This window comes from Somniosus microcephalus, chromosome 4, assembly GCF_052327205.1.
Source record: "Somniosus microcephalus isolate GS21.2 chromosome 4, FLI_Smic_1.0, whole genome shotgun sequence".
In the NCBI taxonomy this organism is placed as follows: domain Eukaryota; kingdom Metazoa; phylum Chordata; class Chondrichthyes; order Squaliformes; family Somniosidae; genus Somniosus; species Somniosus microcephalus.
In genome coordinates, this window is record NC_140990.1 from 91700387 (window position 1) to 91725406 (window position 25020).

Genomic DNA, 25020 nt, shown 5'->3' on the forward strand with positions numbered 1-25020 from the left:
TGGGACAAGCTGTGTGTGGGTGATGGAGGAGCTGGTATCTGAGAGTGGGACAGGCTGTGTGTGGGTGATGGAGGAGCTGGTATCTGAGAGTGGGACAGGCTGTGTGTGGGTGATGGAGGAGCTGGTATCTGAGAGTGGGACAGGCTGTGTGTGGGTGATGGAGGAGCTGGTATCTGAGAGTGGGACAGGCTGTGTGTGGGTGATGGAGGAGCTGGTATCTGAGAGTGGGACAGGCTGTGTGTTAGTGATGGAGGAGCTGGTATCTGTGAGTGGGACAGGCTGTGTGTTAGTGATGGAGGAGCTGGTATCTGAGAGTGGGACAGGCTGTGTGTGGGTGATGGAGGAGCTGGTATCTGAGAGTGGGACAGACTGTGTGTGGGTGATGGAGGAGCTGGTATCTGAGAGTGGGACGGGCTGTGTGTGGGTGATGGAGGAGCTGGTATCTGAGAGTGGGACAGGCTGTGTGTGGGTGATGGAGGAGCTGGTATCTGAGAGTGGGACAGGCTGTGTGTGGGTGATGGAGGAGCTGGTATCTGAGAGTGGGACAGGCTGTGTGTGGGTGATGGAGGAGCTGGTATCTGAGAGTGGGACAGACTGTGTGTTGGTGATGGAGGAGCTGGTATCTGAGACTGGGATAGGCTGTGTGTGGGTGATGGAGGAGCTGGTATCTGAGATTGGGACAGGCTGTTTGTTAGTGATGGAAGAGCTGGTATCTGAGAGTGGGACAGGCTGTGTTCGTGATGGAGGAGCTGGTATCTGAGAGTGGGACAGGCTGTGTTCGTGATGGAGGAGCTGGTATCTGAGAGTGGGACAGGCTGTGTGTGGGTGATGGAGGAGCTGGTATCTGAGAGTGGGACAGACTGTGTGTTGGTGATGGAGGAGCTGGTATCTGAGAGTGGGACAGGCTGTGTGTGGGTGATGGAGGAGCTGGTATCTGAGAGTGAGACAGGCTCTGTGTTAGTGATGGAAGAGCTGGTATCTGAGAGTGGGACAGGCTGTGTTCGTGATGGAGGAGCTGGTATCTGAGAGTGGGACAGGCTGTGTTCGTGATGGAGGAGCTGGTATCTGAGAGTGGGACAGGCTGTGTGTGGGTGATGGAGGAGCTGGTATCTGAAAGTGGGACAGGTTGTGTGTTAGTGATGGAGGAGCTGGTATCTGAGAGTGGGACAGGCTGTGTGTGGGTGATGGAGGAGCTGGTATCTGATAGTGGGACAGGCTGTGTGTTAGTGATGGAGGAGCTGGTATCTGAGAGTGGGACAGGCTGTGTGTGGGTGATGGAGGAGCTCGTATCTGAGTGTGGGACAGGCTGTGTGTGGGTGATGGAGGAGCTGGTATCTGAGAGTGGGACAGGCTGTGTGTGGGTGATGGAGGAGCTGGTATCTGAGAGTGAGACAGGCTGTGTGTTAGTGATGGAAGAGCTGGTATCTGAGAGTGGGACAGGCTGTGTGTGGGTGATGGAGGAGCTGGTCTCCGAGAGTGGGACAGGCTGTGTTCGTGATGGAGGAGCTGGTATCTGAGAGTGGGACAGGCTGTGTTCGTGATGGAGGAGCTGGTATCTGAGAGTGGGACAGGCTGTGTGTGGGTGATGGAGGAGCTGGTATCTGAGAGTGAGACAGGCTGTGTGTGGGTGATGGAGGAGCTGGTATCTGAGGGTGGGACAGGTTGTGTGTTAGTGATGGAGGAGCTGGTATCTGAGAGTGGGACAGGCTGTGTGTTAGTGATGGAGGAGCTGGTGTCTGAGAGTGGGACAGGCTGTGTGTGGGTGATGGAGGAGCTGGTATCTGAGAGTGGGACAGGCTGTGTGTGGGTGATGGACGAGCTGGTATCTGAGAGTGGGACAGGCTGTGTGTGGGTGATGGAGGAGCTGGTATCTGAGAGTGGGACAGGCTGTGTGTTAGTGATGGAGGAGCTGGTATCTGAGAGTGGGACAGGCTGTGTGTTAGTGATGGAGGAGCTGGTATCTGAGAGTGGGACAGGCTGTGTGTGGGTGATGGAGGAGCTGGTATCTGAGAGTGGGACGGGCTGTGTGTGGGTGATGGAGGAGCTGGTATCTGAGAGTGGGACAGGCTGTGTTAGTGATGGAGGAGCTGGTATCTGAGAGTGGGACAGGCTGTGTGTGGGTGATGGAGGAGCTGGTATCTTCGAGTCGGACAGGCTATGTGTGGGTGATGGATTAGCTGGTATCTGAGAGTGGGACAGGCTGTGTGTTAGTGATGGAGGAGCTGGTATCTGAGAGTGGGACAGGCTGTGTTAGTGATGGAGGAGCTGGTATCTGAGAGTGGGACAGACTGTGTGTGGGTGATGGAGGAGCTGGTATCTGAGACTGGGACAGGCTGTGTGTGGGTGATGGAGGAGCTGGTATCTGAGAGTGGGACAGGCTGTGTGTGGGTGATGGAGGAGCTGGTATCTGAGAGTGGGACAGGCTGTGTGTGGGTGATGGAGGAGCTGGTATCTGAGAGTGGGACAGACTGTGTGTTGGTGATGGAGGAGCTGGTATCTGAGACTGGGACAGGCTGTGTGTGGGTGATGGAGGAGCTGGTATCTGAGATTGGGACAGGCTGTGTGTGGGTGATTGAGGAGCTGGTATCTGAGAGTGGGACAGGCTGTGTGTGGGTGATGGAGGAGCTGCTATCTGATAGTGGGTCAGGCTGTGTGTGGGTGATGGAGGAGCTGGTATCTGAGAGTGGGGCAGGCTGTGTGTTCGTGATGGAGGAGCTGCTATCTGAGAGTGGGTCAGGCTGTGTGTGGGTGATGGAGGAGCTGGTATCTGAGAGTGGGACAGGCTGTGTGTTAGTGATGGAGGAGCTGGTATCTGAGAGTGGGACAGGCTGTGTGGGTGATGGAGGAGCTGGTATCTGAGAGTGGGACAGGCTGTGTGTGGGTGATGGAGGAGCTGGTATCGGAGAGTGGGACAGGCTATGTGTGTGTGATGGAGGAGCTGGTATCTGAGAGTGGGACAGGCTGTGTGTGGGCGATGGAGGAGCTGGTATCTGAGAGTGGGACAGGCTGTGTGTGGGTGATGGAGGAGCTGGTATCTGAGAGTGGGACAGGCTGTGTGTGGGAGATGGAGGAGCTGGTATCTGAGAGTGGGACAGGCTGTGAGTGAGTGATGGAGGAGCTGGTATCTGAGAGTGGGACAGGCTGTGTGTGGGAGATGGAGGAGCTGGTATCGGAAAGTGGGACAGGCTGTGTGTGGGTGATGGAGGAGCTGGTATCTGAGAGTGGGACAGGCTGTGTGTTGGTGATGGAGGAGCTGGTATCTGAGAGTGGGACAGGCTGTGTGTGGGTGATGGAGGAGCTGGTATCTGAGAGTGGGACAGGCTGTGTGTGGGTGATGGAGGAGCTGGTATCTGAGAGTGGGACAGGCTGTGTGTGGGTGATGGAGGAGCTGGTATCTGAGAGTGGGACAGGCTGCGTGTGGGTGATGGAGGAGCTGTTATCTCAGAGTGGGACAGGATGTGTGTGGGTGATGGAGGAGCTGGTATCTGAGAGTGGGACAGGCTGTGTGTGGGTGATGGAGGAGCTGGTATCTGAGAGTGGGACAGGCTGTGTGTGGGTGATGGAAGAGCTGGTATCAGAGATTGGGACAGACTGTGTGTGGGTGATGGAGCAGCTGGCATCTGAGAGTGGGACAGGCTGTGTGTGGGTGATGGAGGAGCTGGTATCAGAGATTGGGACAGACTGTGTGTGGGTGATGGAGGAGCTGGTATCTGAGAGTGGGACAGGCTGTGTGTTAGTGATGGAGGAGCTGGTATCTGAGAGTGGGATAGGCTGTGTGTTAGTGATGGAGGAGCTGGTATCTGAGAGTGGGACAGGCTGTGTGTTAGTGATGGAGGAGCTGGTATCTGAGAGTGGGATAGGCTGTGTGTTAGTGATGGAGGAGCTGGCATCTGAGAGTGGGACAGGCTGTGTGTGGGTGATGGAGGAGCTGGTATCAGAGATTGGGACAGACTGTGTGTGGGTGATGGAGGAGCTGGTATCTGAGAGTGGGACAGGCTGTGTGTTAGTGATGGAGGAGCTGGTATCTGAGAGTGGGACAGGCTGTGTGTGGGTGATGGAGGAGCTGGTATCTGAGAGTGGGACAGGCTGTGTGTTAGTGATGGAGGAGCTGGTATCTGAGAGTGGGACAGGCTGTGTGTGGGTGATGGAGGAGCTGGTATCTGAGAGTGGGACAGGCTGTGTGTGGGTGTTGGAGGGGCTGGTATCTGAGAGTGGGACAGGCTGTGTGTGGGTGATGGAGGAGCTGGTATCTGAGAGTGGGACAGGCTGTGTGTGGGTGATGGAGGAGCTGGTATCTGAAAGTGGGACAGGCTGTGTGTGGGTGATGAAGGAGCTGGTATCAGAGAGTGGGACAGGCTGTGTGTGGGTGATGGAGGAGCTGGTATCTTAGTGTCGGACAGGCTGTGTGTGGGTGATGGATTAGCTGGTATCTGAGAGTGGGACAGGCTGTGTGTTAGTGATGGAGGAGCTGGTATCTGAGAGTGGGACAGGCTGTGTTAGTGATGGAGGAGCTGGTATCTGAGAGTGGGACAGGCTGTGTGTGGGTGATGGAGGAGCTGGTATCTGAGAGTGGGACAGGCTGTGTGTTAGTGATGGAGGAGCTGGTATCTGAGAGTGGGACAGGCTGTGTTAGTGATGGAGGAGCTGGTATCTGAGAGTGGGACAGGCTGTGTGTGGGTGCTGGAGGAGCTGGTATCTGAGAGTGGGACAGGCTGTGTGTGGGTGATGGAGGAGCTGGTATCTGAGAGTGGGACAGGCTGTGTGTGGGTGATGGAGGAGCTGGTATCTGAGGGTGGGACAGGCTGTGTGTTAGTGACGGAGGAGCTGGTATCTGAGAGTGGGACAGACTGTGTGTTGGTGATGGAGGAGCTGGTATCTGAGACTGGGACAGGCTGTGTGTGGGTGATGGAGGAGCTGGTATCTGAGAGTGGGACAGGCTGTGTGTGGGTGATTGAGGAGCTGGTATCTGAGAGTGGGACAGGCTGTGTGTTAGTGATGGAGGAGCTGGTATCTGAGAGTGGGATAAGCTGTGTGGGTGATGGAGGAGCTGGTATCTGAGATTGGGACAGGCTGTGTGTGGGTGATGGAGGAGCTGGTATCTGAGAGTGGGACAAGCTGTGTGGGTGATGGAGGAGCTGGTATCTGAGATTGGGACAGGCTGTGTGTGGGTGATTGAGGAGCTGGTATCTGAGAGTGGGACAGGCTGTGTGTGGGTGATGGAGGAGCTGGTATCTGAGAGTGGGACAAGCTGTGTGGGTGATGGAGGAGCTGGTATCTGAGAGTGGGACAGGCTGTGTGTGGGTGATGGAGGAGCTGGTATCTGAGAGTGGGACAGGCTGTGTGTGGGTGATGGAGGAGCTGGTATCTGAGAGTGGGACAGGCTGTGTGTGGGTGATGGAGGAGCTGGTATCTGAGAGTGGGACAGGCTGTGTGTGGGTGATGGAGGAGCTGGTATCTGAGAGTGGGACAGGCTGTGTGTTAGTGATGGAGGAGCTGGTATCTGAGAGTGGGTCAGGCTGTGTGTGGGTGATGGAGGAGCTGGTATCTGAGAGTGGGACAGGCTGTGTGGGTGATGGAGGAGCTGGTATCTGAGAGTGGGACAGGCTGTGTGTGGGTGATGGAGGAGCTGGTATCTGAGAGTGGGACAGGCTGTGTGTGGGTGATGGAGGAGCTGGTATCTGAGAGTGGGACAGGCTGTGTGTGGGCGATGGAGGAGCTGGTATCTGAGAGTGGGACAGGCTGTGTGTTAGTGATGGAGGAGCTGGTATCAGAGAGTGGGACCGGCTGTGTGTGGGTGATGGAGGAGCTGGTATCTGAGAGTGGGACAGGCTGTGTGTTAGTGATGGAGGAGCTGGTATCTGAGAGTGGGACAGGCTGTGTGGGTGATGGAGGAGCTGGTATCTGAGAGTGGGACAGGCTGTGTGTGGGTGATGGAGGAGCTGGTATCGGAGAGTGGGATAGGCTATGTGTGTGTGATGGAGGAGCTGGTATCTGAGAGTGGGACAGGCTGTGTGTTAGTGATGGAGGAGCTGGTATCTGAGAGTGGGACAGGCTGTGTGGGTGATGGAGGAGCTGGTATCTGAGAGTGGGACAGGCTGTGTGTGGGTGATGGAGGAGCTGGTATCGGAGAGTGGGACAGGCTATGTGTGTGTGATGGAGGAGCTGGTATCTGAGAGTGGGACAGGCTGTGTGTGGGCGATGGAGGAGCTGGTATCTGAGAGTGGGACAGGCTGTGTGTGGGTGATGGAGGAGCTGGTATCTGAGAGTGGCACAGGCTGTGTGTGGGAGATGGAGGAGCTGGTATCTGAGAGTGGGACAGGCTGTGAGTGAGTGATGGAGGAGCTGGTATCTGAGAGTGGGACAGGCTGTGTGTGGGAGATGGAGGAGCTGGTATCGGAAAGTGGGACAGGCTGTGTGTGGGTGATGGAGGAGCTGGTATCTGAGAGTGGGACAGGCTGTGTGTTGGTGATGGAGGAGCTGGTATCTGAGAGTGGGACAGGCTGTGTGTGGGTGATGGAGGAGCTGGTATCTGAGAGTGGGACAGGCTGTGTGTGGGTGATGGAGGAGCTGGTATCTGAGAGTGGGACAGGCTGTGTGTGGGTGATGGAGGAGCTGGTATCTGAGAGTGGGACAGGCTGCGTGTGGGTGATGGAGGAGCTGTTATCTCAGAGTGGGACAGGCTGTGTGTGGGTGATGGAGGAGCTGGTATCTGAGAGTGGGACAGGCTGTGTGTGGGTGATGGAGGAGCTGGTATCTGAGAGTGGGACAGGCTGTGTGTGGGTGATGGAAGAGCTGGTATCAGAGATTCGGACAGACTGTGTGTGGGTGATGGAGCAGCTGGCATCTGAGAGTGGGACAGGCTGTGTGTGGGTGATGGAGGAGCTGGTATCAGAGATTGGGACAGACTGTGTGTGGGTGATGGAGGAGCTGGTATCTGAGAGTGGGACAGGCTGTGTGTTAGTGATGGAGGAGCTGGTATCTGAGAGTGGGATAGGCTGTGTGTTAGTGATGGAGGAGCTGGTATCTGAGAGTGGGACAGGCTGTGTGTTAGTGATGGAGGAGCTGGTATCTGAGAGTGGGATAGGCTGTGTGTTAGTGATGGAGGAGCTGGCATCTGAGAGTGGGACAGGCTGTGTGTGGGTGATGGAGGAGCTGGTATCAGAGATTGGGACAGACTGTGTGTGGGTGATGGAGGAGCTGGTATCTGAGAGTGGGACAGGCTGTGTGTTAGTGATGGAGGAGCTGGTATCTGAGAGTGGGACAGGCTGTGTGTGGGTGATGGAGGAGCTGGTATCTGAGAGTGGGACAGGCTGTGTGTTAGTGATGGAGGAGCTGGTATCTGAGAGTGGGACAGGCTGTGTGTGGGTGATGGAGGAGCTGGTATCTGAGAGTGGGACAGGCTGTGTGTGGGTGATGGAGGGGCTGGTATCTGAGAGTGGGACAGGCTGTGTGTGGGTGATGGAGGAGCTGGTATCTGAGAGTGGGACAGGCTGTGTGTGGGTGATGGAGGAGCTGGTATCTGAAAGTGGGACAGGCTGTGTGTGGGTGATGAAGGAGCTGGTATCAGAGAGTGGGACAGGCTGTGTGTGGGTGATGGAGGAGCTGGTATCTTAGTGTCGGACAGGCTGTGTGTGGGTGATGGATTAGCTGGTATCTGAGAGTGGGACAGGCTGTGTGTTAGTGATGGAGGAGCTGGTATCTGAGAGTGGGACAGGCTGTGTTAGTGATGGAGGAGCTGGTATCTGAGAGTGGGACAGGCTGTGTGTGGGTGATGGAGGAGCTGGTATCTGAGAGTGGGACAGGCTGTGTGTTAGTGATGGAGGAGCTGGTATCTGAGAGTGGGACAGGCTGTGTTAGTGATGGAGGAGCTGGTATCTGAGAGTGGGACAGGCTGTGTGTTAGTGATGGAGGAGCTGGTATCTGAGAGTGGGACAGGCTGTGTGTGGGTGCTGGAGGAGCTGGTATCTGAGAGTGGGACAGGCTGTGTGTGGGTGATGGAGGAGCTGGTATCTGAGAGTGGGACAGGCTGTGTGTGGGTGATGGAGGAGCTGGTATCTGAGGGTGGGACAGGCTGTGTGTTAGTGATGGAGGAGCTGGTATCTGAGAGTGGGACAGACTGTGTGTTGGTGATGGAGGAGCTGGTATCTGAGACTGGGACAGGCTGTGTGTGGGTGATGGAGGAGCTGGTATCTGAGAGTGGGACAGGCTGTGTGTGGGTGATTGAGGAGCTGGTATCTGAGAGTGGGACAGGCTGTGTGTTAGTGATGGAGGAGCTGGTATCTGAGAGTGGCACAAGCTGTGTGGGTGATGGAGGAGCTGGTATCTGAGATTGGGACAGGCTGTGTGTGGGTGATGGAGGAGCTGGTATCTGAGAGTGGGACAAGCTGTGTGGGTGATGGAGGAGCTGGTATCTGAGATTGGGACAGGCTGTGTGTGGGTGATTGAGGAGCTGGTATCTGAGAGTGGGACAGGCTGTGTGTGGGTGATGGAGGAGCTGGTATCTGAGAGTGGGACAAGCTGTGTGGGTGATGGAGGAGCTGGTATCTGAGAGTGGGACAGGCTGTGTGTGGGTGATGGAGGAGCTGGTATCTGAGAGTGGGACAGGCTGTGTGTGGGTGATGGAGGAGCTGGTATCTGAGAGTGGGACAGGCTGTGTGTGGGTGATGGAGGAGCTGGTATCTGAGAGTGGGACAGGCTGTGTGTGGGTGATGGAGGAGCTGGTATCTGAGAGTGGGACAGGCTGTGTGTTAGTGATGGAGGAGCTGGTATCTGAGAGTGGGTCAGGCTGTGTGTGGGTGATGGAGGAGCTGGTATCTGAGAGTGGGACAGGCTGTGTGGGTGATGGAGGAGCTGGTATCTGAGAGTGGGACAGGCTGTGTGTGGGTGATGGAGGAGCTGGTATCTGAGAGTGGGACAGGCTGTGTGTGGGTGATGGAGGAGCTGGTATCTGAGAGTGGGACAGGCTGTGTGTGGGCGATGGAGGAGCTGGTATCTGAGAGTGGGACAGGCTGTGTGTTAGTGATGGAGGAGCTGGTATCAGAGAGTGGGACCGGCTGTGTGTGGGTGATGGAGGAGCTGGTATCTGAGAGTGGGACAGGCTGTGTGTGGGTGATGGAGGAGCTGGTATCTGAGAGTGGGACAGGCTGTGTGTGGGTGATGGAGGAGCTGGTATCTGAGAGTGGGACAGGCTGTGTGTTAGTGATGGAGGAGCTGGTATCTGAGAGTGGGACAAGCTGTGTGTGGGTGATGGAGGAGCTGGTATCTGATAGTGGGACAGGCTGTGTGTGGGTGATGGAGGAGCTGGTATCTGATAGTGGGACAGGCTGTGTGTGGGTGATGGAGGAGCTGGTATCTGAGAGTGGGACAGGCTGTGTGTGGGTGATGGAGGAGCTGGTATCTGAGAGTGGGACAGGCTGCGTGTGGGTGATGGAGGAGCTGGTATCTCAGAGTGGGACAGGCTGTGTGTGGGTGATGGAGGAGCTGGTATCTGAGAGTGGGACAGGCTGTGTGGGTGATGGAGGAGCTGGTATCTGAGAGTGGGACAGGCTGCGCGTGGGTGATGGAGGAGCTGATATCTGAGAGTGGGACAGGCTGTGTGTGGGTGATGGAGGAGCTGGTATCTGAGAGTGGGACAGGCTGTGTTAGTGATGGAGGAGCTGGTATCTGAGAGTGGGACAGGCTGTGTGTGGGTGATGGAGGAGCTGGTATCTGAGAGTGGGACAGGCTGTGTGTGGGTGATGGAGGAGCTGGTATCTGAGAGTGGGACAGGCTGTGTGTGGGTGATGGAGGAGCTGGTATCTGAGAGTGGGACAGGCTGTGTTAGTGATGGAGGAGCTGGTATCTGAGAGCGGGACAGGCTGTGTTAGTGATGGAGGAGCTGCTTTCTGAGAGTGGGACAGACTGTGTGTGGGTGATGGAGGAGCTGGTATCTGAGAGTGGGACAGGCTGTGTGTGGGTGATGGAGGAGCTGGTATCGGAGAGTGGGGCAGGTTGTGTGTGTGTGATGGAGGAGCTGGTATCTGAGAGTGGGACAGGCTGTGTGTGGGCGATGGAGGAGCTGGTATCTGAGAGTGGGACAGGCTGTGTGTCTGTGATGGAGGAGCTGGTATCTGAGAGTGGGACAGGCTGTGTGTGGGTGATGGAGGAGCTGGTATCTGAGAGTGGGACAGGCTGTGTGTGGGTGATGGAGGAGCTGGTATCTGAGAGTGGGACAGGCTGTGTGTGGGAGATGGAGGAGCTGGTATCTGAGAGTGGGACAGGCTGTGTGTGGGTGATGGAGGAGCTGGTATCTGAGAGTGGGACAGGCTGTGTGTGGGAGATGGAGGAGCTGGTATCTGAGAGTGGGACAGGCTGTGTGTGGGAGATGGAGGAGCTGGTATCTGAGAGTGGGACAGGCTGTGTGTGGGTGATGGAGGAGCTGGTATCTGAGAGTGGGACAGGCTGTGTGTTAGTGATGGAGGAGCTGGTATCTGAGAGTGGGACAGGCTGTGTGTGGGTGATGGAGGAGCTGGTATCTGAGAGCGGGACAGGCTGTGTGTGGGAGATGGAGGAGCTGGTATCTGAGAGTGGAACAGGCTGTGTGTGGGTGATGGAGGAGCTGGTATCTGAGAGTGGGACAGGCTGTGTGTGGGTGATGGAGGAGCTGGTATCTGAGAGTGGGACAGGCTGTGTGTGGGTGATGGAGGAGCTGGTATCTGAGAGTGGGACAGGCTGTGTGTTAGTGATGGAGGAGCTGGTATCTGAGAGTGGGACAAGCTGTGTGTGGGTGATGGAGGAGCTGGTATCTGATAGTGGGACAGGCTGTGTGTGGGTGATGGAGGAGCTGGTATCAGAGAGTGGGACCGGCTGTGTGTGGGTGATGGAGGAGCTGGTATCTGAGAGTGGGACAGGCTGTGTGTGAGTGATGGAGGAGCTGGTATCTGAGAGTGGGACAGGCTGTGTTCGTGATGGAGGAGCTGGTATCTGAGAGTGGGACAGGCTGTGTGTGCGTGTTGGAGGAGCTGGTATCAGAGATTGGGACAGACTGTGTGTGGGTGATGGAGGAGCTGGTATCTGAGAGTGGGACAGGCTGTGTGTGGGTGATGGAGGAGCTGGTATCTGAGAGTGGGACAGGCTGTGTGTGGGTGATGGAGGAGCTGGTATCTGAGAGTGGGACAGGCTGTGTGTGGGTGATGGAGGGGCTGGTATCTGAGAGTGGGACAGGCTTTGTGTGGGTGATGGAGGAGCTGGTATCTGAGAGTGGGACAGGCTGTGTGTGGGTGACGGAGGAGCTGGTATCTGAAAGTGGGACAGGCTGTGTGTGGGTGATGAAGGAGCTGGTATCAGAGAGTGGGACAGGCTGTGTGTGGGTGATGGAGGAGCTGGTATCTGAGAGTGGGACAGGCTGTGTGTGGGTGATGGAGGAGCTGGTATCTTAGAGTCGGACAGGCTGTGTGTGGGTGATGGATTAGCTGGTATCTGAGAGTGGGACAGGCTGTGTGTTAGTGATGGAGGAGCTGGTATCTGAGAGTGGGACAGGCTGTGTTGGTGATGGAGGAGCTGGTATCTGAGAGTGGGACAGGCTGTGTGTTAGTGATGGAGGAGCTGGTATCTGAGAGTGGGACAGGCTGTGTGTGGGTGATGGAGGAGCTGGTATCTGAGAGTGGGACAGGCTGTGTGTGGGTGATGGAGGACCTGGTATCTGAGAGTGGGACAGGCTGTGTGTGGGTGATGGAGGAGCTGGTATCTGAGAGTGGGACAGGCTGTGTGTGGGTGATGGAGGAGCTGGTATCTGAGAGTGGGACAGGCTGTGTGTGGGTGATGGAGGAGCTGGTATCTGAGAGTGGGACAGGCTGTGTGTGGGTGATGGAGGAGCTGGTATCTGAGAGTGGGACAGGCTGTGTATGGGTGATGGAGGAGCTGGTATCTGAGAGTGGGACAGGCTGTGTGTGGGTGATGGAGGAGCTGGTATCGGAGGGTGGGACAGGTTGTGTGTTAGTGATGGAGGAGCTGGTATCTGAGAGTGGGACAGGCTGTGTGTGGGTGATGGAAGAGCTGGTATCTGAGAGTGGGACAGGCTGTGTTAGTGATGGAGGAGCTGGTATCTGAGAGTGGGACAGGCTGTGTGTGGGTGATGGAGGAGCTGGTATCTGAGAGTGGGACAGGCTGTGTGTGGGTGATGGAGGAGCTGGTATCTGAGAGTGGGACAGGCTGTGTGTGGGTGATGGAGGAGCTGGTATCTGAGAGTGGGACAGGCTGTGTTAGTGATGGAGGAGCTGGTATCTGAGAGCGGGACAGGCTGTGTTAGTGATGGAGGAGCTGCTTTCTGAGAGTGGGACAGACTGTGTGTGGGTGATGGAGGAGCTGGTATCTGAGAGTGGGACAGGCTGTGTGTGGGTGATGGAGGAGCTGGTATCGGAGAGTGGGGCAGGTTGTGTGTGTGTGATGGAGGAGCTGGTATCTGAGAGTGGGACAGGCTGTGTGTGGGCGATGGAGGAGCTGGTATCTGAGAGTGGGACAGGCTGTGTGTCTGTGATGGAGGAGCTGGTATCTGAGAGTGGGACAGGCTGTGTGTGGGTGATGGAGGAGCTGGTATCTGAGAGTGGGACAGGCTGTGTGTGGGTGATGGAGGAGCTGGTATCTGAGAGTGGGACAGGCTGTGTGTGGGAGATGGAGGAGCTGGTATCTGAGAGTGGGACAGGCTGTGTGTGGGTGATGGAGGAGCTGGTATCTGAGAGTGGGACAGGCTGTGTGTGGGAGATGGAGGAGCTGGTATCTGAGAGTGGGACAGGCTGTGTGTGGGAGATGGAGGAGCTGGTATCTGAGAGTGGGACAGGCTGTGTGTGGGTGATGGAGGAGCTGGTATCTGAGAGTGGGACAGGCTGTGTGTTAGTGATGGAGGAGCTGGTATCTGAGAGTGGGACAGGCTGTGTGTGGGTGATGGAGGAGCTGGTATCTGAGAGCGGGACAGGCTGTGTGTGGGAGATGGAGGAGCTGGTATCTGAGAGTGGAACAGGCTGTGTGTGGGTGATGGAGGAGCTGGTATCTGAGAGTGGGACAGGCTGTGTGTGGGTGATGGAGGAGCTGGTATCTGAGAGTGGGACAGGCTGTGTGTTAGTGATGGAGGAGCTGGTATCTGAGAGTGGGACAGGCTGTGTGTGGGAGATGGAGGAGCTGGTATCTGAGAGTGGGACAGGCTGTGTGTGAGTGATGGAGGAGCTGGTATCTGAGAGTGGGACAGGCTGTGTTCGTGATGGAGGAGCTGGTATCTGAGAGTGGGACAGGCTGTGTGTGAGTGATGGAGGAGCTGGTATCTGAGAGTGGGACAGGCTGTGTGTGAGTGATGGAGGAGCTGGTATCTGAGAGTGGGACAGGCTGTGTTCGTGATGGAGGAGCTGGTATCTGAGAGTGGGACAGGCTGTGTGTGCGTGTTGGAGGAGCTGGTATCAGAGATTGGGACAGACTGTGTGTGGGTGATGGAGGAGCTGGTATCTGAGAGTGGGACAGGCTGTGTGTGGGTGATGGAGGAGCTGGTATCTGAGAGTGGGACAGGCTGTGTGTGGGTGATGGAGGAGCTGGTATCTGAGAGTGGGACAGGCTGTGTGTGGGTGATGGAGGGGCTGGTATCTGAGAGTGGGACAGGCTTTGTGTGGGTGATGGAGGAGCTGGTATCTGAGAGTGGGACAGGCTGTGTGTGGGTGACGGAGGAGCTGGTATCTGAAAGTGGGACAGGCTGTGTGTGGGTGATGAAGGAGCTGGTATCAGAGAGTGGGACAGGCTGTGTGTGGGTGATGGAGGAGCTGGTATCTGAGAGTGGGACAGGCTGTGTGTGGGTGATGGAGGAGCTGGTATCTTAGAGTCGGACAGGCTGTGTGTGGGTGATGGATTAGCTGGTATCTGAGAGTGGGACAGGCTGTGTGTTAGTGATGGAGGAGCTGGTATCTGAGAGTGGGACAGGCTGTGTTAGTGATGGAGGAGCTGGTATCTGAGAGTGGGACAGGCTGTGTGTTAGTGATGGAGGAGCTGGTATCTGAGAGTGGGACAGGCTGTGTGTGGGTGATGGAGGAGCTGGTATCTGAGAGTGGCACAGGCTGTGTGTGGGTGATGGAGGACCTGGTATCTGAGAGTGGGACAGGCTGTGTGTGGGTGATGGAGGAGCTGGTATCTGAGAGTGGGACAGGCTGTGTGTGGGTGATGGAGGAGCTGGTATCTGAGAGTGGGACAGGCTGTGTGTGGGTGATGGAGGAGCTGGTATCTGAGAGTGGGACAGGCTGTGTGTGGGTGATGGAGGAGCTGGTATCTGAGAGTGGGACAGGCTGTGTATGGGTGATGGAGGAGCTGGTATCTGAGAGTGGGACAGGCTGTGTGTGGGTGATGGAGGAGCTGGTATCGGAGGGTGGGACAGGTTGTGTGTTAGTGATGGAGGAGCTGGTATCTGAGAGTGGGACAGGCTGTGTGTGGGTGATGGAAGAGCTGGTATCTGAGAGTGGGACAGGCTGTGTGTGGGTGATGGAGGAGCTGGTATCTGAGAGTGGGACAGGCTGTGTGTGGGTGATGGAGGAGCTGGTACCTGAGAGTAGGACAGGCTGTGTGTGGGTGATGGAGGAGCTGGTATCTGAGAGTGGGACAGGCTGTGTGTGGGTGATGGAGGAGCTGGTATCTGAGAGTGGGACAGGCTGTGTGTGGGTGATGGAGGAGCTGGTATCTGAGAGTGGGACAGGCTGTGTGTTAGTGATGGAGGAGCTGATATCTGAGAGTGGGACAGGCTGTGTGTTAGTGATGGAGGAGCTGGTATCTGAGAGTGGGACAGGCTGTGTGTGGGTGATGGAGGAGCTGGTATCTGAGAGTGGGACAGGCTGTGTGTCTGTGATGGAGGAGCTGGTATCTGAGAGTGGGACAGGCTGTGTGTGGGTGATGGAGGAGCTGGTATCTGAGAGTGGGACAGACTGTGTGTGGGTGATGGAGGAGCTGGTATCTGAGAGTGGGACAGGCTGTGTGTGGGTGATGGAGGAGCTGGTATCTGAGAGTGGGACAGACTGTGTGTGGGTGATGGAGGAGCTGGTATCTGAGAGTGGGACAGGCTGTGTGTGGGTGATGGAGGAGCTGGTATCTGAGAGTGGGACAGACTGTGTGTGGGTGATGGAGGAGCTGGTATCTGAGAGTGGGACAGGCTGTGTGTGGGTGATGGAGGAGCTGATATCTGAGAGTGGGACAGGCTGTGTGTGCGTGATGGAGGAGCTGGTATCTGAGAGTGGGACAGGCTGTGTGTGGGTGATGGAGGAGCTGGTATCTGAGAGTGGGACAGGCTGTGTGTGTGTGATGGAGGAGCTGGTATCTGAGAGTGGGACAGGCTGTGTGTGGGTGATGGAGGAGCTGATATCTGAGAGTGGGACAGGCTGTGTGTGCGTGATGGAGGAGCTGGTATCTGAGAGTGGGACAGGCTGTGTGTGGGTGATGGAGGAGCTGGTATCTGAGAGTGGGACAGGCTGTGTGTGGGTGATGGAGGAGCTGGTATCAGAGAGTGGGACAGGCTGTGTGTGTGTGATGGAGGAGCTGGTATCTGAGAGTGGGACAGGCTGTGTGTGCGTGATGGAGGAGCTGGTATCTGAGAGTGGGACAGGCTGTGTGTGGGTGATGGAGGAGCTGGTATCAGAGAGTGGGACAGGCTGTGTGTGTGTGATGGAGGAGCTGGTATCTGAGAGTGGGACAGGCTGTGTGTGGGTGATGGAGGTGCTGATATCTGAGAGTGGGACAGGCTGTGTGTGCGTGATGGAGGAGCTGGTATCAGAGATTGGGACAGACTGTGTGTGGGTGATGGAGGAGCTGGTATCTGAGAGTGGGACAGCCTGTGTTAGTGATTGAGGAGCTGGTATCTGAGAGTGGGACAGGCTGTGTGTGGGTGATGGAGGAGCTGGTATCTGAGAGTGGGACTGGCTGTGTGTTAGTGATGGAGGAGCTGGTATCTGAGAGTGGGACAGGCTGTGTGTGGGTGATGGAGGAGCTGGTATCTGAGAGTGGGACAGGCTGTGTTATAGTGATGGAGGAGCTGGTATCTGAGAGTGGGACAGGCTGTGTGTGGGTGATGGAGAAGTTGGTATCTTTGAGTGGGACAGGCTGTGTGTGGGTGATGGAGGAGCTGGTATCTGAGAGTGGGACAGGCTGTGTGTGGGTGATGGAGGAGCTGGTATCTGAGAGTGGGACAGGCTGTGTGTGGGTGACGGAGGAGCTGGTATCTGAGAGTGGGACAGGCTGTGTGTGGGTGATGGAGGAGCTGGTATCAGAGAGTGGGACAGGTGTGTGTGGGTGATGGAGGAGCTGGTATCTGAGAGTGGGACAGGCTGTGTTTGGGTGATGGAGGAGATGGTATCTGAGAGTGGGACAGGCTGTGTGTGGGTGAAGGAGGAGCTGGTATCTGAGAGTGGGACAGGCTGAGTGTGGGTGATGGAGGAGCTGGTATCTGAGAGTGGGACAGGCTGTGTGTTAGTGATGGAGGAGCTGGTATCTGAGAGTGGGACAGGCTGTGTGTGGGCGATGGAGGAGCTGGTATCTGAGAGTGGGACAGGCTGTGTGTTAGTGATGGAGGAGCTGGTATCTGAGAGTGGGACAGGCTGTGTGTGGGTGATGGAGGAACTGGTATCTGAGAGTGGGACAGGCTGTGTGTGGGTGATGGAGGAGCTGGTATCTGAGAGTGGGACAGGCTGTGTGTGGGTGATGGAGGAGCTGGTATCTGAGAGTGGGACAGGCTGTGTGTTTGTGATGGAGGAGCTGGTATCTGAGAGTGGGACAGATTGTGTGTGGGTGATGAGGAGCTGGTATCTGAGAGTGGGACAGGCTGTGTGTGGGTGATGGAGGAGCTGGTATCTGAGAGTGGGACAGGCTGTGTGTGGGTGATGGAGGAGCTGGTATCTGAGAGTGGGACAGGCTGTGTGTGGGTGATGGAGGAGCTGGTATCTGAGAGTGGGGCAGGCTGTGTGTGGGTGATGGAGGAGCTGGTATCTGAGAGTGGGACAGGCTGTGTGTGGGTGATGGAGGAGCTGCTATCTGAGAGTGGGACAGGCTGTGTGTGGGTGATGGAGGAGCTGGTATCTGAGAGTGGGACAGGCTGTGTGTGGGTGATGGAGGAGCTGGTATCTGAGAGTGGGACAGGCTGTGTGTGGGTGATGGAGGAGCTGCTATCTGAGAGTGGGACAGGCTGTGTGTGGGTGATGGAGGAGCTGGTATCTGAGAGTGGGACAGGCTCTGTGTGGGTGATGGAGGAGCTGGTATCTGAGAGTGGGACAGGCTGTGTGTGGGTGATGGAGGAGCTGGTATCAGAGAGTGGGACAGGCTGTGTGTGGGTGATGGAGGAGCTGGTATCTGAGAGTGGGACACGTTGTGTGTGGGTGATGGAGGAGCTGATATCAGAGAGTGGGACAGGCTGTGTGTGGGTGATGGAGGAGCTGGTATCTGAGAGTGGGACAGGCTGTGTGTGGGTGATGGAGGAGCTGGTATCTGAGAGTGGGACAGGCTGTGTGTGGGTGATGGAGGAGCTGGTATCTGAGAGTGGGACACGTTGTGTGTGGGTGATGGAGGAGCTGATATCTGAGAGTGGGACAGGCTCTGTGTGGGTGATGGAGGAGCTGGTATCTGAGAGTGGGACAGGCTGTGTGTGGGTGATGGAGGAGCTGGTATCTGAGAGTGGGACAGGCTGTGTGTGGGTGATGGAGGAGCTGGTATCTGAGAGTGGGACAGACTGTGTGTGGGTGATGGAGGAGCTGGTATCTGAGAGTGGGACACGTTGTGTGTGGGTGATGGAGGAGCTGATATCAGAGAGTGGGACAGGCTGTGTGTGGGTGATGGAGGAGCTGGTATCTGAGAGTGGGACAGGCTGTGTGTGGGTGATGGAGGAGCTGGTATCTGAGAGTGGGACAGGCTGTGTGTGGGTGATGGAGGAGCTGGTATCTGAGAGTGGGACAGGCTGTGTGTGGGTGATGGAGGAGCTGGTATCTGAGAGTGGGACAGGCTGTGTGTGGGTGATGGAGGAGCTGGTATCTGAGAGTGGGACAGGCTGTGTGTGGGTGATGGAGGAGCTGGTATCTGAGAGTGGGACAGGCTGTGTTAGTGATGGAGGAGCTGGTATCTGAGAGTGGGACAGGCTGTGTGTGGGTGATGGAGGAGCTGGTATCTGAGAGTGGGACAGGCTCTGTGTGGGTGATGGAGGAGCTGATATCAGAGAGTGGGACACGTTGTGTGTGGGTGATGGAGGAGCTGGTATCTGAGAATGGGACAGGCTGTGTGTGGGTGATGGAGGAGCAGGTATCTGAGAGTGGGACAGGCTGTGTGTGGGTGATGGAGGAGCTGGTATCTGAGAGTGGGACAGGCTGTGTGTGGGTGATGGAGGAGCTGGTATCTGAGAGTGGGACACGTTGTGTGTGGGTGATGGAGGAGCTGGTATCTGAGAGTGGGACAGGCTGTGTGTTAGTGATGGAGGAGCTGGTATCTGAGAGTGGGACAGGCTGTGTGTGGGTGATGGAGGAGCTGGTATCTGAGAGTGGGACACGTTGTGTGTGGGTGATGGAGGAGCTGGTATCTGAGAGTGGGACAGGCTGTGTGTTAGTGATGGAGGAGCTGGTATCTGAGAGTGGGACAGGCTCTGTGTGGGTGATGGAGGAGCTGGTATCTGAGAGTGGGACACGTTGTGTGTGGGTGATGGAGGAGCTGGTATCTGAGAGTGGGACAGGCTGTGTGTTAGTGATGGAGGAGCTGGTATCTGAGAGTGGGACAGGCTGTGTGTGGGTGATGGAGGAGCTGGTATCTGAGAGTGGGACAGGCTGTGTGTGGGAGATGGAGGAGCTGGTATCTGAGAGTGGGACAGGCTGTGTGTGGGTGATGGAGGAGCTGGTATCTGAGAGTGGGACAGGCTGTGTTAGTGATGGAGGAGCTGGTATCTGAGAGTGGGACAGGCTGTGTGTGGGTGATGGAGGAGCTGGTATCTGAGAGTGGGACAGGCTGTGTGTGGGAGATGGAGGAGCTGGTATCTGAGAGTGGGACAGGCTGTGTGTGGGTGATGGAGGAGCTGGTATCTGAGAGTGGGACAGGCTGTGTTAGTGATGGAGGAGCTGGTATCTGAGAGTGGGACAGGCTGTGTGTGGGTGATGGAGGAGCTGGTATCTGAGAGTGGGACAGACTGTGTGTGGGTGATGGAGGAGCTGGTATCTGAGAGTGGGACGGGCTGTGTGTGGGTGATGGAGGAGCTGGTATCTGAGAGTGGGACAGGCTGTGTGTGGGTGATGGAGGAGCTGGTATCTGAGAGTGGGACAGGCTGTGTGCTAGTGATGGAGGAGCTGGTATCTGCGAGTGGGACAGTCTGTGTGTGTGTGATGGAGGAGCTGGTATCGGAGAGTGGGACAGGCTGTGTGTGGGCGATGGAGGAGCTGGTATCGGAGAGTGGGACAGGCTGTGTGTGGGCGATGGAGGAGCTGGTATCTGAGAGTGGGACAGTCTGTGTGTGGGTGATGGAGGAGCTGGTATCTGAGAGTGGGACAGGCTGTGTGTGGGTGATGGAGGAGCTGGTATCTGAGAGTGGGACAGGCTGTGTGTTAGTGATGGAGGAGCTGGTATCTGAGAGTGGGACAGGCTGTGTGTTAGTGATGGAGGAGCTGGTATCTGAGAGTGGGACAGGCTGTGTGTGGGAGATGGAGGAGCTGGTATCTGAGAGTGGGACAGGCTGTGTGTGGGTGATGGAGGAGCTGGTATCTGAGAGTGGGACAGGCTGTGTGTGTGTGATGGAGGAGCTGGTATCTGAGAGTGGGACAGGCTGTGTGTGGGTGATGGAGGAGCTGGTATCTGAGAGTGGGACAGGCTGTGTGTGGGCGATGGAGGAGCTGGTATCTGAGAGTGGGACAGGCTGTGTGTGGGTGATGGAGGAGCTGGTATCTGACAGTGGAACAGGCTGTGTGTGGGTGATGGAGGAGCTGGTATCTGAGAGTGGGACGGGCTGTGTGTGGGTGATGGAGGAGCTGGTATCTGAGAGTGGGACAGGCTGTGTGTGGGTGATGGAGGAGCTGGTATCAGAGAGTGGGACAGGCTGTGTGTGGGTGATGGAGGAGCTGGTATCTGAGAGTGGGACAGGCTGTGTGTGCGTGATGGAGGAGCTGGTATCAGAGATTGGGACAGACTGTGTGTGGGTGATGGAGGAGCTGGTATCTGAGAGTGGGACAGACTGTGTGTGGGTGATGGAGGAGCTGGTATCTGAGAGTGGGACAGGCTGTGCGTGGGTGATGGAGGAGCTGGTATCTGAGAGTGGGACAGGCTGTGTGTGGGTGATGGAGGAGCTGGTATCTGAGAGTGGGACAGGCTGTGTGTGGGTGATGGAGGAGCTGGTATCTGAGAGTGGGACTGGCTGTGTGTTAGTGATGGAGGAGCTGGTATCTGAGAGTGGGACAGGCTGTGTGTGGGTGATGGAGGAGCTGGTATCTGAGAGTGGGACAGGCTGTGTTATAGTGATGGAGGAGCTGGTATCTGAGAGTGGGACAGGCTGTGTGTGGGTGATGGAGGAGTTGGTATCTTTGAGTGGGACAGGCTGTGTGTGGGTGATGGAGGAGCTGGTATCTGAGAGTGGGACAGGCTGTGTGTTAGTGATGGAGGAGCTGGTATCTGAGAGTGGGACAGGCTGTGTGTGAGCGATGGAGGAGCTGGTATCTGAGAGTGCGACAGGCTGTGTGTTAGTGATGGAGGAGCTGGTATCTGAGAGTGGGACAGGCTGTGTGTGGGTGATGGAGGAACTGGTATCTGAGAGTGGGACAGGCTGTGTGTGGGTGATGGAGGAGCTGGTATCTGAGAGTGGGACAGGCTGTGTGTGGGTGATGGAGGAGCTGGTATCTGAGAGTGGGACAGGCTGTGTGTTAGTGATGGAGGAGCTGGTATCTGAGAGTGGGACAGATTGTGTGTGGGTGATGGAGGAGCTGGTATCTGAGAGTGGGACAGGCTGTGTGTGGGTGATGGAGGAGCTGGTATCTGAGAGTGGGACAGGCTGTGTGTTAGTGATGGAGGAGCTGGTATCTGAGAGTGGGACAGGCTGTGTGTGGGTGATGGAGGAGCTGGTATCTGAGAGTGGGACAGGTTGTGTGTGGGTAATGGAGGAGCTGGTATCTGAGAGTGGGACAGGCTCTGTGTGGGTGATGGAGGAGCTGGTATCTGAGAGTGGGACACGTTGTGTGTGGGTGATGGAGGAGCTGATATCAGAGAGTGGGACAGGCTGTGTGTGGGTGATGGAGGAGCTGGTATCTGAGAGTGGGACAGGCTGTGTGTGGGTGATGGAGGAGCTGGTATCTGAGAGTGGGACAGGGTGTGTGTGGGTGATGGAGGAGCTGGTATCTGAGAGTGGGACAGGCTGTGTGTGGGTGATGGAGGAGCTGGTATCTGAGAGTGGGACAGGCTGTGTTAGTGATGGAGGAGCTGGTATCTGAGAGTGGGACAGGCTGTGTGTGGGTGATGGAGGAGCTGGTATCTGAGAGTGGGACAGACTGTGTGTGGGTGATGGAGGAGCTGGTACCTGAGAGTGGGACGGGCTGTGTGTGGGTGATGGAGGAGCTGGTATCTGAGAGTGGGACAGGCTGTGTGTGGGTGATGGAGGAGCTGGTATCTGAGAGTGGGACAGGCTGTGTGCTAGTGATGGAGGAGCTGGTATCTGCGAGTGGGACAGGCTGTGTGTGTGTGATGGAGGAGCTGGTATCGTTGAGTGGGACAGGCTGTGTGTGGGCGATGGAGGAGCTGGTATTGGAGAGTGGGACAGGCTGTGTGTGGGCGATGGAGGAGCTGGTATCTGAGAGTGGGACAGGCTGTGTCTGTGATGGAGGAGCTGGTATCTGAGAGTGGGACAGGCTGTGTGTGGGTGATGGAGGAGCTGGTATCTGAGAGTGGGACAGGCTGTGTGTGGGTGATGGAGGAGCTGGTATCTGAGAGTGGGACAGGCTGTGTGTGGTTGATGGAGGAGCTGGTATCTGAGAGCGGGACAGGCTGTGTGTGGGAGATGGAGGAGCTGGTATCTGAGAGTGGGACAGGCTGTGTGTGGGTGATGCAGGAGCTGGTATCTGAGATTGGGACAGGCTGTGTGTGGGTGATGGAGGAGCTGGTATCAGAGAGTGGGACAGGCTGTGTGTGAGTGATGGAGGAGCTGGTATCTGAGAGTGGGACAGGCTGTGTGTGCGTGATGGAGGAGCTGGTATCAGAGATTGGGACAGACTGTGTGTGGGTGATGGAGGAGCTGGTATCTGAGAGTGGGACAGGCTGTGTGTTAGTGATGGAGGAGCTGGTATCTGAGAGTGGGACAGGCTGTGTGTGGGTGATGGAGGAGCTGGTATCTGAGAGTGGGACAGGCTGTGTTATAGTGATGGAGGAGCTGGTATCTGAGAGTGGGACAGGCTGTGTGTGGGTGATGGAGGAGTTGGTATCTTTGAGTGGGACAGGCTGTGTGTGGCTGATGGAGGAGCTGGTATCTGAGAGTGGGACAGGCTGTGTGTGGGTGATGGAGGAGCTGGTATCTGAGAGTGGTACAGGCTGTGTGTGGGTGATGGAGGGGCTGGTATCTGAGAGTAGGACAGGCTGTGTGTGGGTGATGGAGGAGCTGGTATATGAGAGTGGGACAGGCTGTGTGTGGGTGATGGAGGAGCTGGTATATGAGAGTGGGACAGGCTGTGTGTGGGTGATGGAGGAGCTGGTATCTGAGAGTGGGACAGGCTGTGTGTGGGCGATGGAGGAGCTGGTATCTGAGAGTGGGACAGGCTGTGTGTGGGCGATGGAGGAGCTGGTATCTGAGAGTGGGACAGGCTGTGTATGGGTGATGGAGGAGCTGGTATCTGAGAGTGGGACAGGCTGTGTGTGGGTGATGGAGGAGCTGGTATCTGAGAGTGGGACAGGCTGTGTGTGGGTGATGGAGGAGCTGGTACCTGAGAGTGGGACAGGCTGTGTGTGGTTGATGGAGGAGCTGGTATCTGAGAGTGGGACAGGCTGTGTGTGGGCGATGGAGGAGCTGGTATCTGAGAGTGGGACAGGCTGTGTGTGGGTGATGGAGTAGCTGGTACCTGAGAGTGGGACAGGCTGTGTGTGGGTGATGGAGGAGCTGGTATCTGAGAATGGGACAGGCTGTATGTTAGTGATGGAGGAGCTGGTATCTGAGACTGGGACAGGCTGTGTGTGGGTGATGGAGGAGCTGGTATCTGAGAGTGGGACAGGCTGTGTGTGGGTGATGGAGGAGCTGGTATCTGAGAGTGGGACAGGCTGTGTGTTAGTGATGGAGGAGCTGGTATCTGAGAGTGGGACAGGCTGTGTGTGGGTGGTGGAGGAGGTGGTATATGAGAGTGGGACAGGCTGTGTGTGGGTGATGGAGGAGCTGGTATCTGAGAGTGGGACAAGCTGTGAGTGGGTGATGGAGGAGCTAGTATCTGACAGTGGGACAGGCTGTGTGTGGGTGATGGAGGAGCTGGTATCCGAGAGTGGGACAGGATCTGTGTGTGGGTGATGGAGGAGCTGGTATCTGAGAGTGGGACAGGCTGTGTGTGGGTGATGGAGGAGCTGGTATCTGAGAGTGGGACAGGCTGTGTGTGTGTGATGGAGGAGCTGGTATCTGAGAGTGGGACAGGCTGTGTGTTAGTGGTGGAGGAGTTGGTATCTGAGAGTGGGACAGGATCTTTGTGGGTGATGGAGGAGCTGGTATCTGAGAGTGGGACCGGCTGTGTGTGGGTGATGGAGGAGCTGGTATCTGAGAGTGGGACAGGCTGTGTGTGAGTGATGGAGGAACTGGCATCTGAGAGTGGGACAGGCTGTGTGTGGGTGATGGAGGAGCTGGTATCAGAGAGTGGGACAGGCTGTGTGTGGGTGATGGAGGAGCTGGTATCTGAGAGTGGGGCAGGCTGTGTGTGGGTGATGGAGGAGCTGGTATCTGAGAGTGGGACAGGCTGTGTGTTTGTGATGGAGGAGCTGGTATCTGAGAGTGGGACAGGCTGTGTGTGGGTGATGGAGGAGCTAGTATCTGAGAGTGGGGCAGGCTGTGTGTGGGTGATGGAGGAGCTGGTATCTGAGAGTGGGACAGGATGTGTGTGGGTGATGGAGGAGCTGGTATCTGAGAGTGGGACAGGCTGTGTGTGGGTGATGGAGGAGCTGGTATCTGAGAGTGGGACAGGCTGTGTGTGGGTGATGGAGGAGCTGGTATCTGAGAGTGGGACAGGCTGTGTGTGGGTGATGGAGGAGCTGGTATCTGAGAGTGGGACAGGCTGTGTTTGGGTGATGGAGGAGCTGGTATCTTAGAGTGGGACAGGCTGTGTGTGGGGGATGGAGGAGCTGCTATCTGAGAGTGGGACAGGCTGTGTGTGGGTGATGGAGGAGCTGGTATCTGAGAGTGGGACAGACTGTGTGTGGGTCATGGAGGGGCTGGTATAAGAGAGTGGGACAGGCTGTGTGTGGGTGGTAGAGGAGCTGGTATCAGAGAGTGGGACAGGCTGTGTGTGGGTGATGCAGGAGCTGGTATCTGAGAGTGGGACAGACTGTGTGGGTGATGGAGGAGCTGGTATGTGAGAGTGGGACAGGCTGTGTGTGGGTGATGGAGGAGCTGGTATCTGAGAGTGGGACAGACTGTGTGGGTGATGGAGGAGCTGGTGTGTGAGAGTGGGACAGGCTGTTTGTGGGTGATGGAGGAGCTGGTATCTGAGAGTGGGACAGGCTGTGTGTGGGTGATGGGGGAGCTGGTATCTGAGAGTGGGACAGGCTGTGTGTGGGTGATGGAGGAGCTGGTATCTGAGAGTGGGACAGGCTGTGTGTGGGTGATGGAGGAGCTGGTATCTGAGAGTGGGACAGGCTGTGTGTGGGTGATGGAGGAGCTGGTATCTGAGAGTGGGACAGGCTGTGTGTTAGTGACGGAGGAGCTGGTATCTGAGAGTGGGACAGGCTGTGTGTGGGTGATGGAGGAGCTGGTATCTGAGAGTGGGACAGGCTGTGTGTGGGTGATGGAGGAGCTGGTATCTGAGAGTGGGACAGGCTGTGTGTGGGTGATGGAGGAGCTGGTATCTG

At 56.4% G+C, this 25020-nt stretch overlaps 1 protein-coding gene across 1 annotated transcript in view; it reads right to left on the minus strand.

Moving 5' to 3' along the window:
- The window catches only part of LOC147119509 (uncharacterized), a 148365-nt gene that overhangs the window by 63215 nt on the left and 60130 nt on the right, over positions 1–25020 (minus strand). Inside the window, 21 exon segments of the mRNA XM_085984107.1 lie at positions 862–927; positions 2243–2292; positions 3459–3512; positions 4141–4205; positions 4818–4869; positions 5872–5939; positions 6050–6108; positions 8083–8138; positions 8515–8582; positions 8828–8940; positions 9812–9857; positions 9902–9956; positions 10045–10088; positions 10843–10935; positions 11025–11078; positions 11885–11933; positions 11935–11974; positions 12106–12207; positions 12299–12385; positions 12616–12653; positions 12704–12799. Coding sequence (XP_085840233.1) covers positions 862–927; positions 2243–2292; positions 3459–3512; positions 4141–4205; positions 4818–4869; positions 5872–5939; positions 6050–6108; positions 8083–8138; positions 8515–8582; positions 8828–8940; positions 9812–9857; positions 9902–9956; positions 10045–10088; positions 10843–10935; positions 11025–11078; positions 11885–11933; positions 11935–11974; positions 12106–12207; positions 12299–12385; positions 12616–12653; positions 12704–12799 — 1355 coding nt within the window.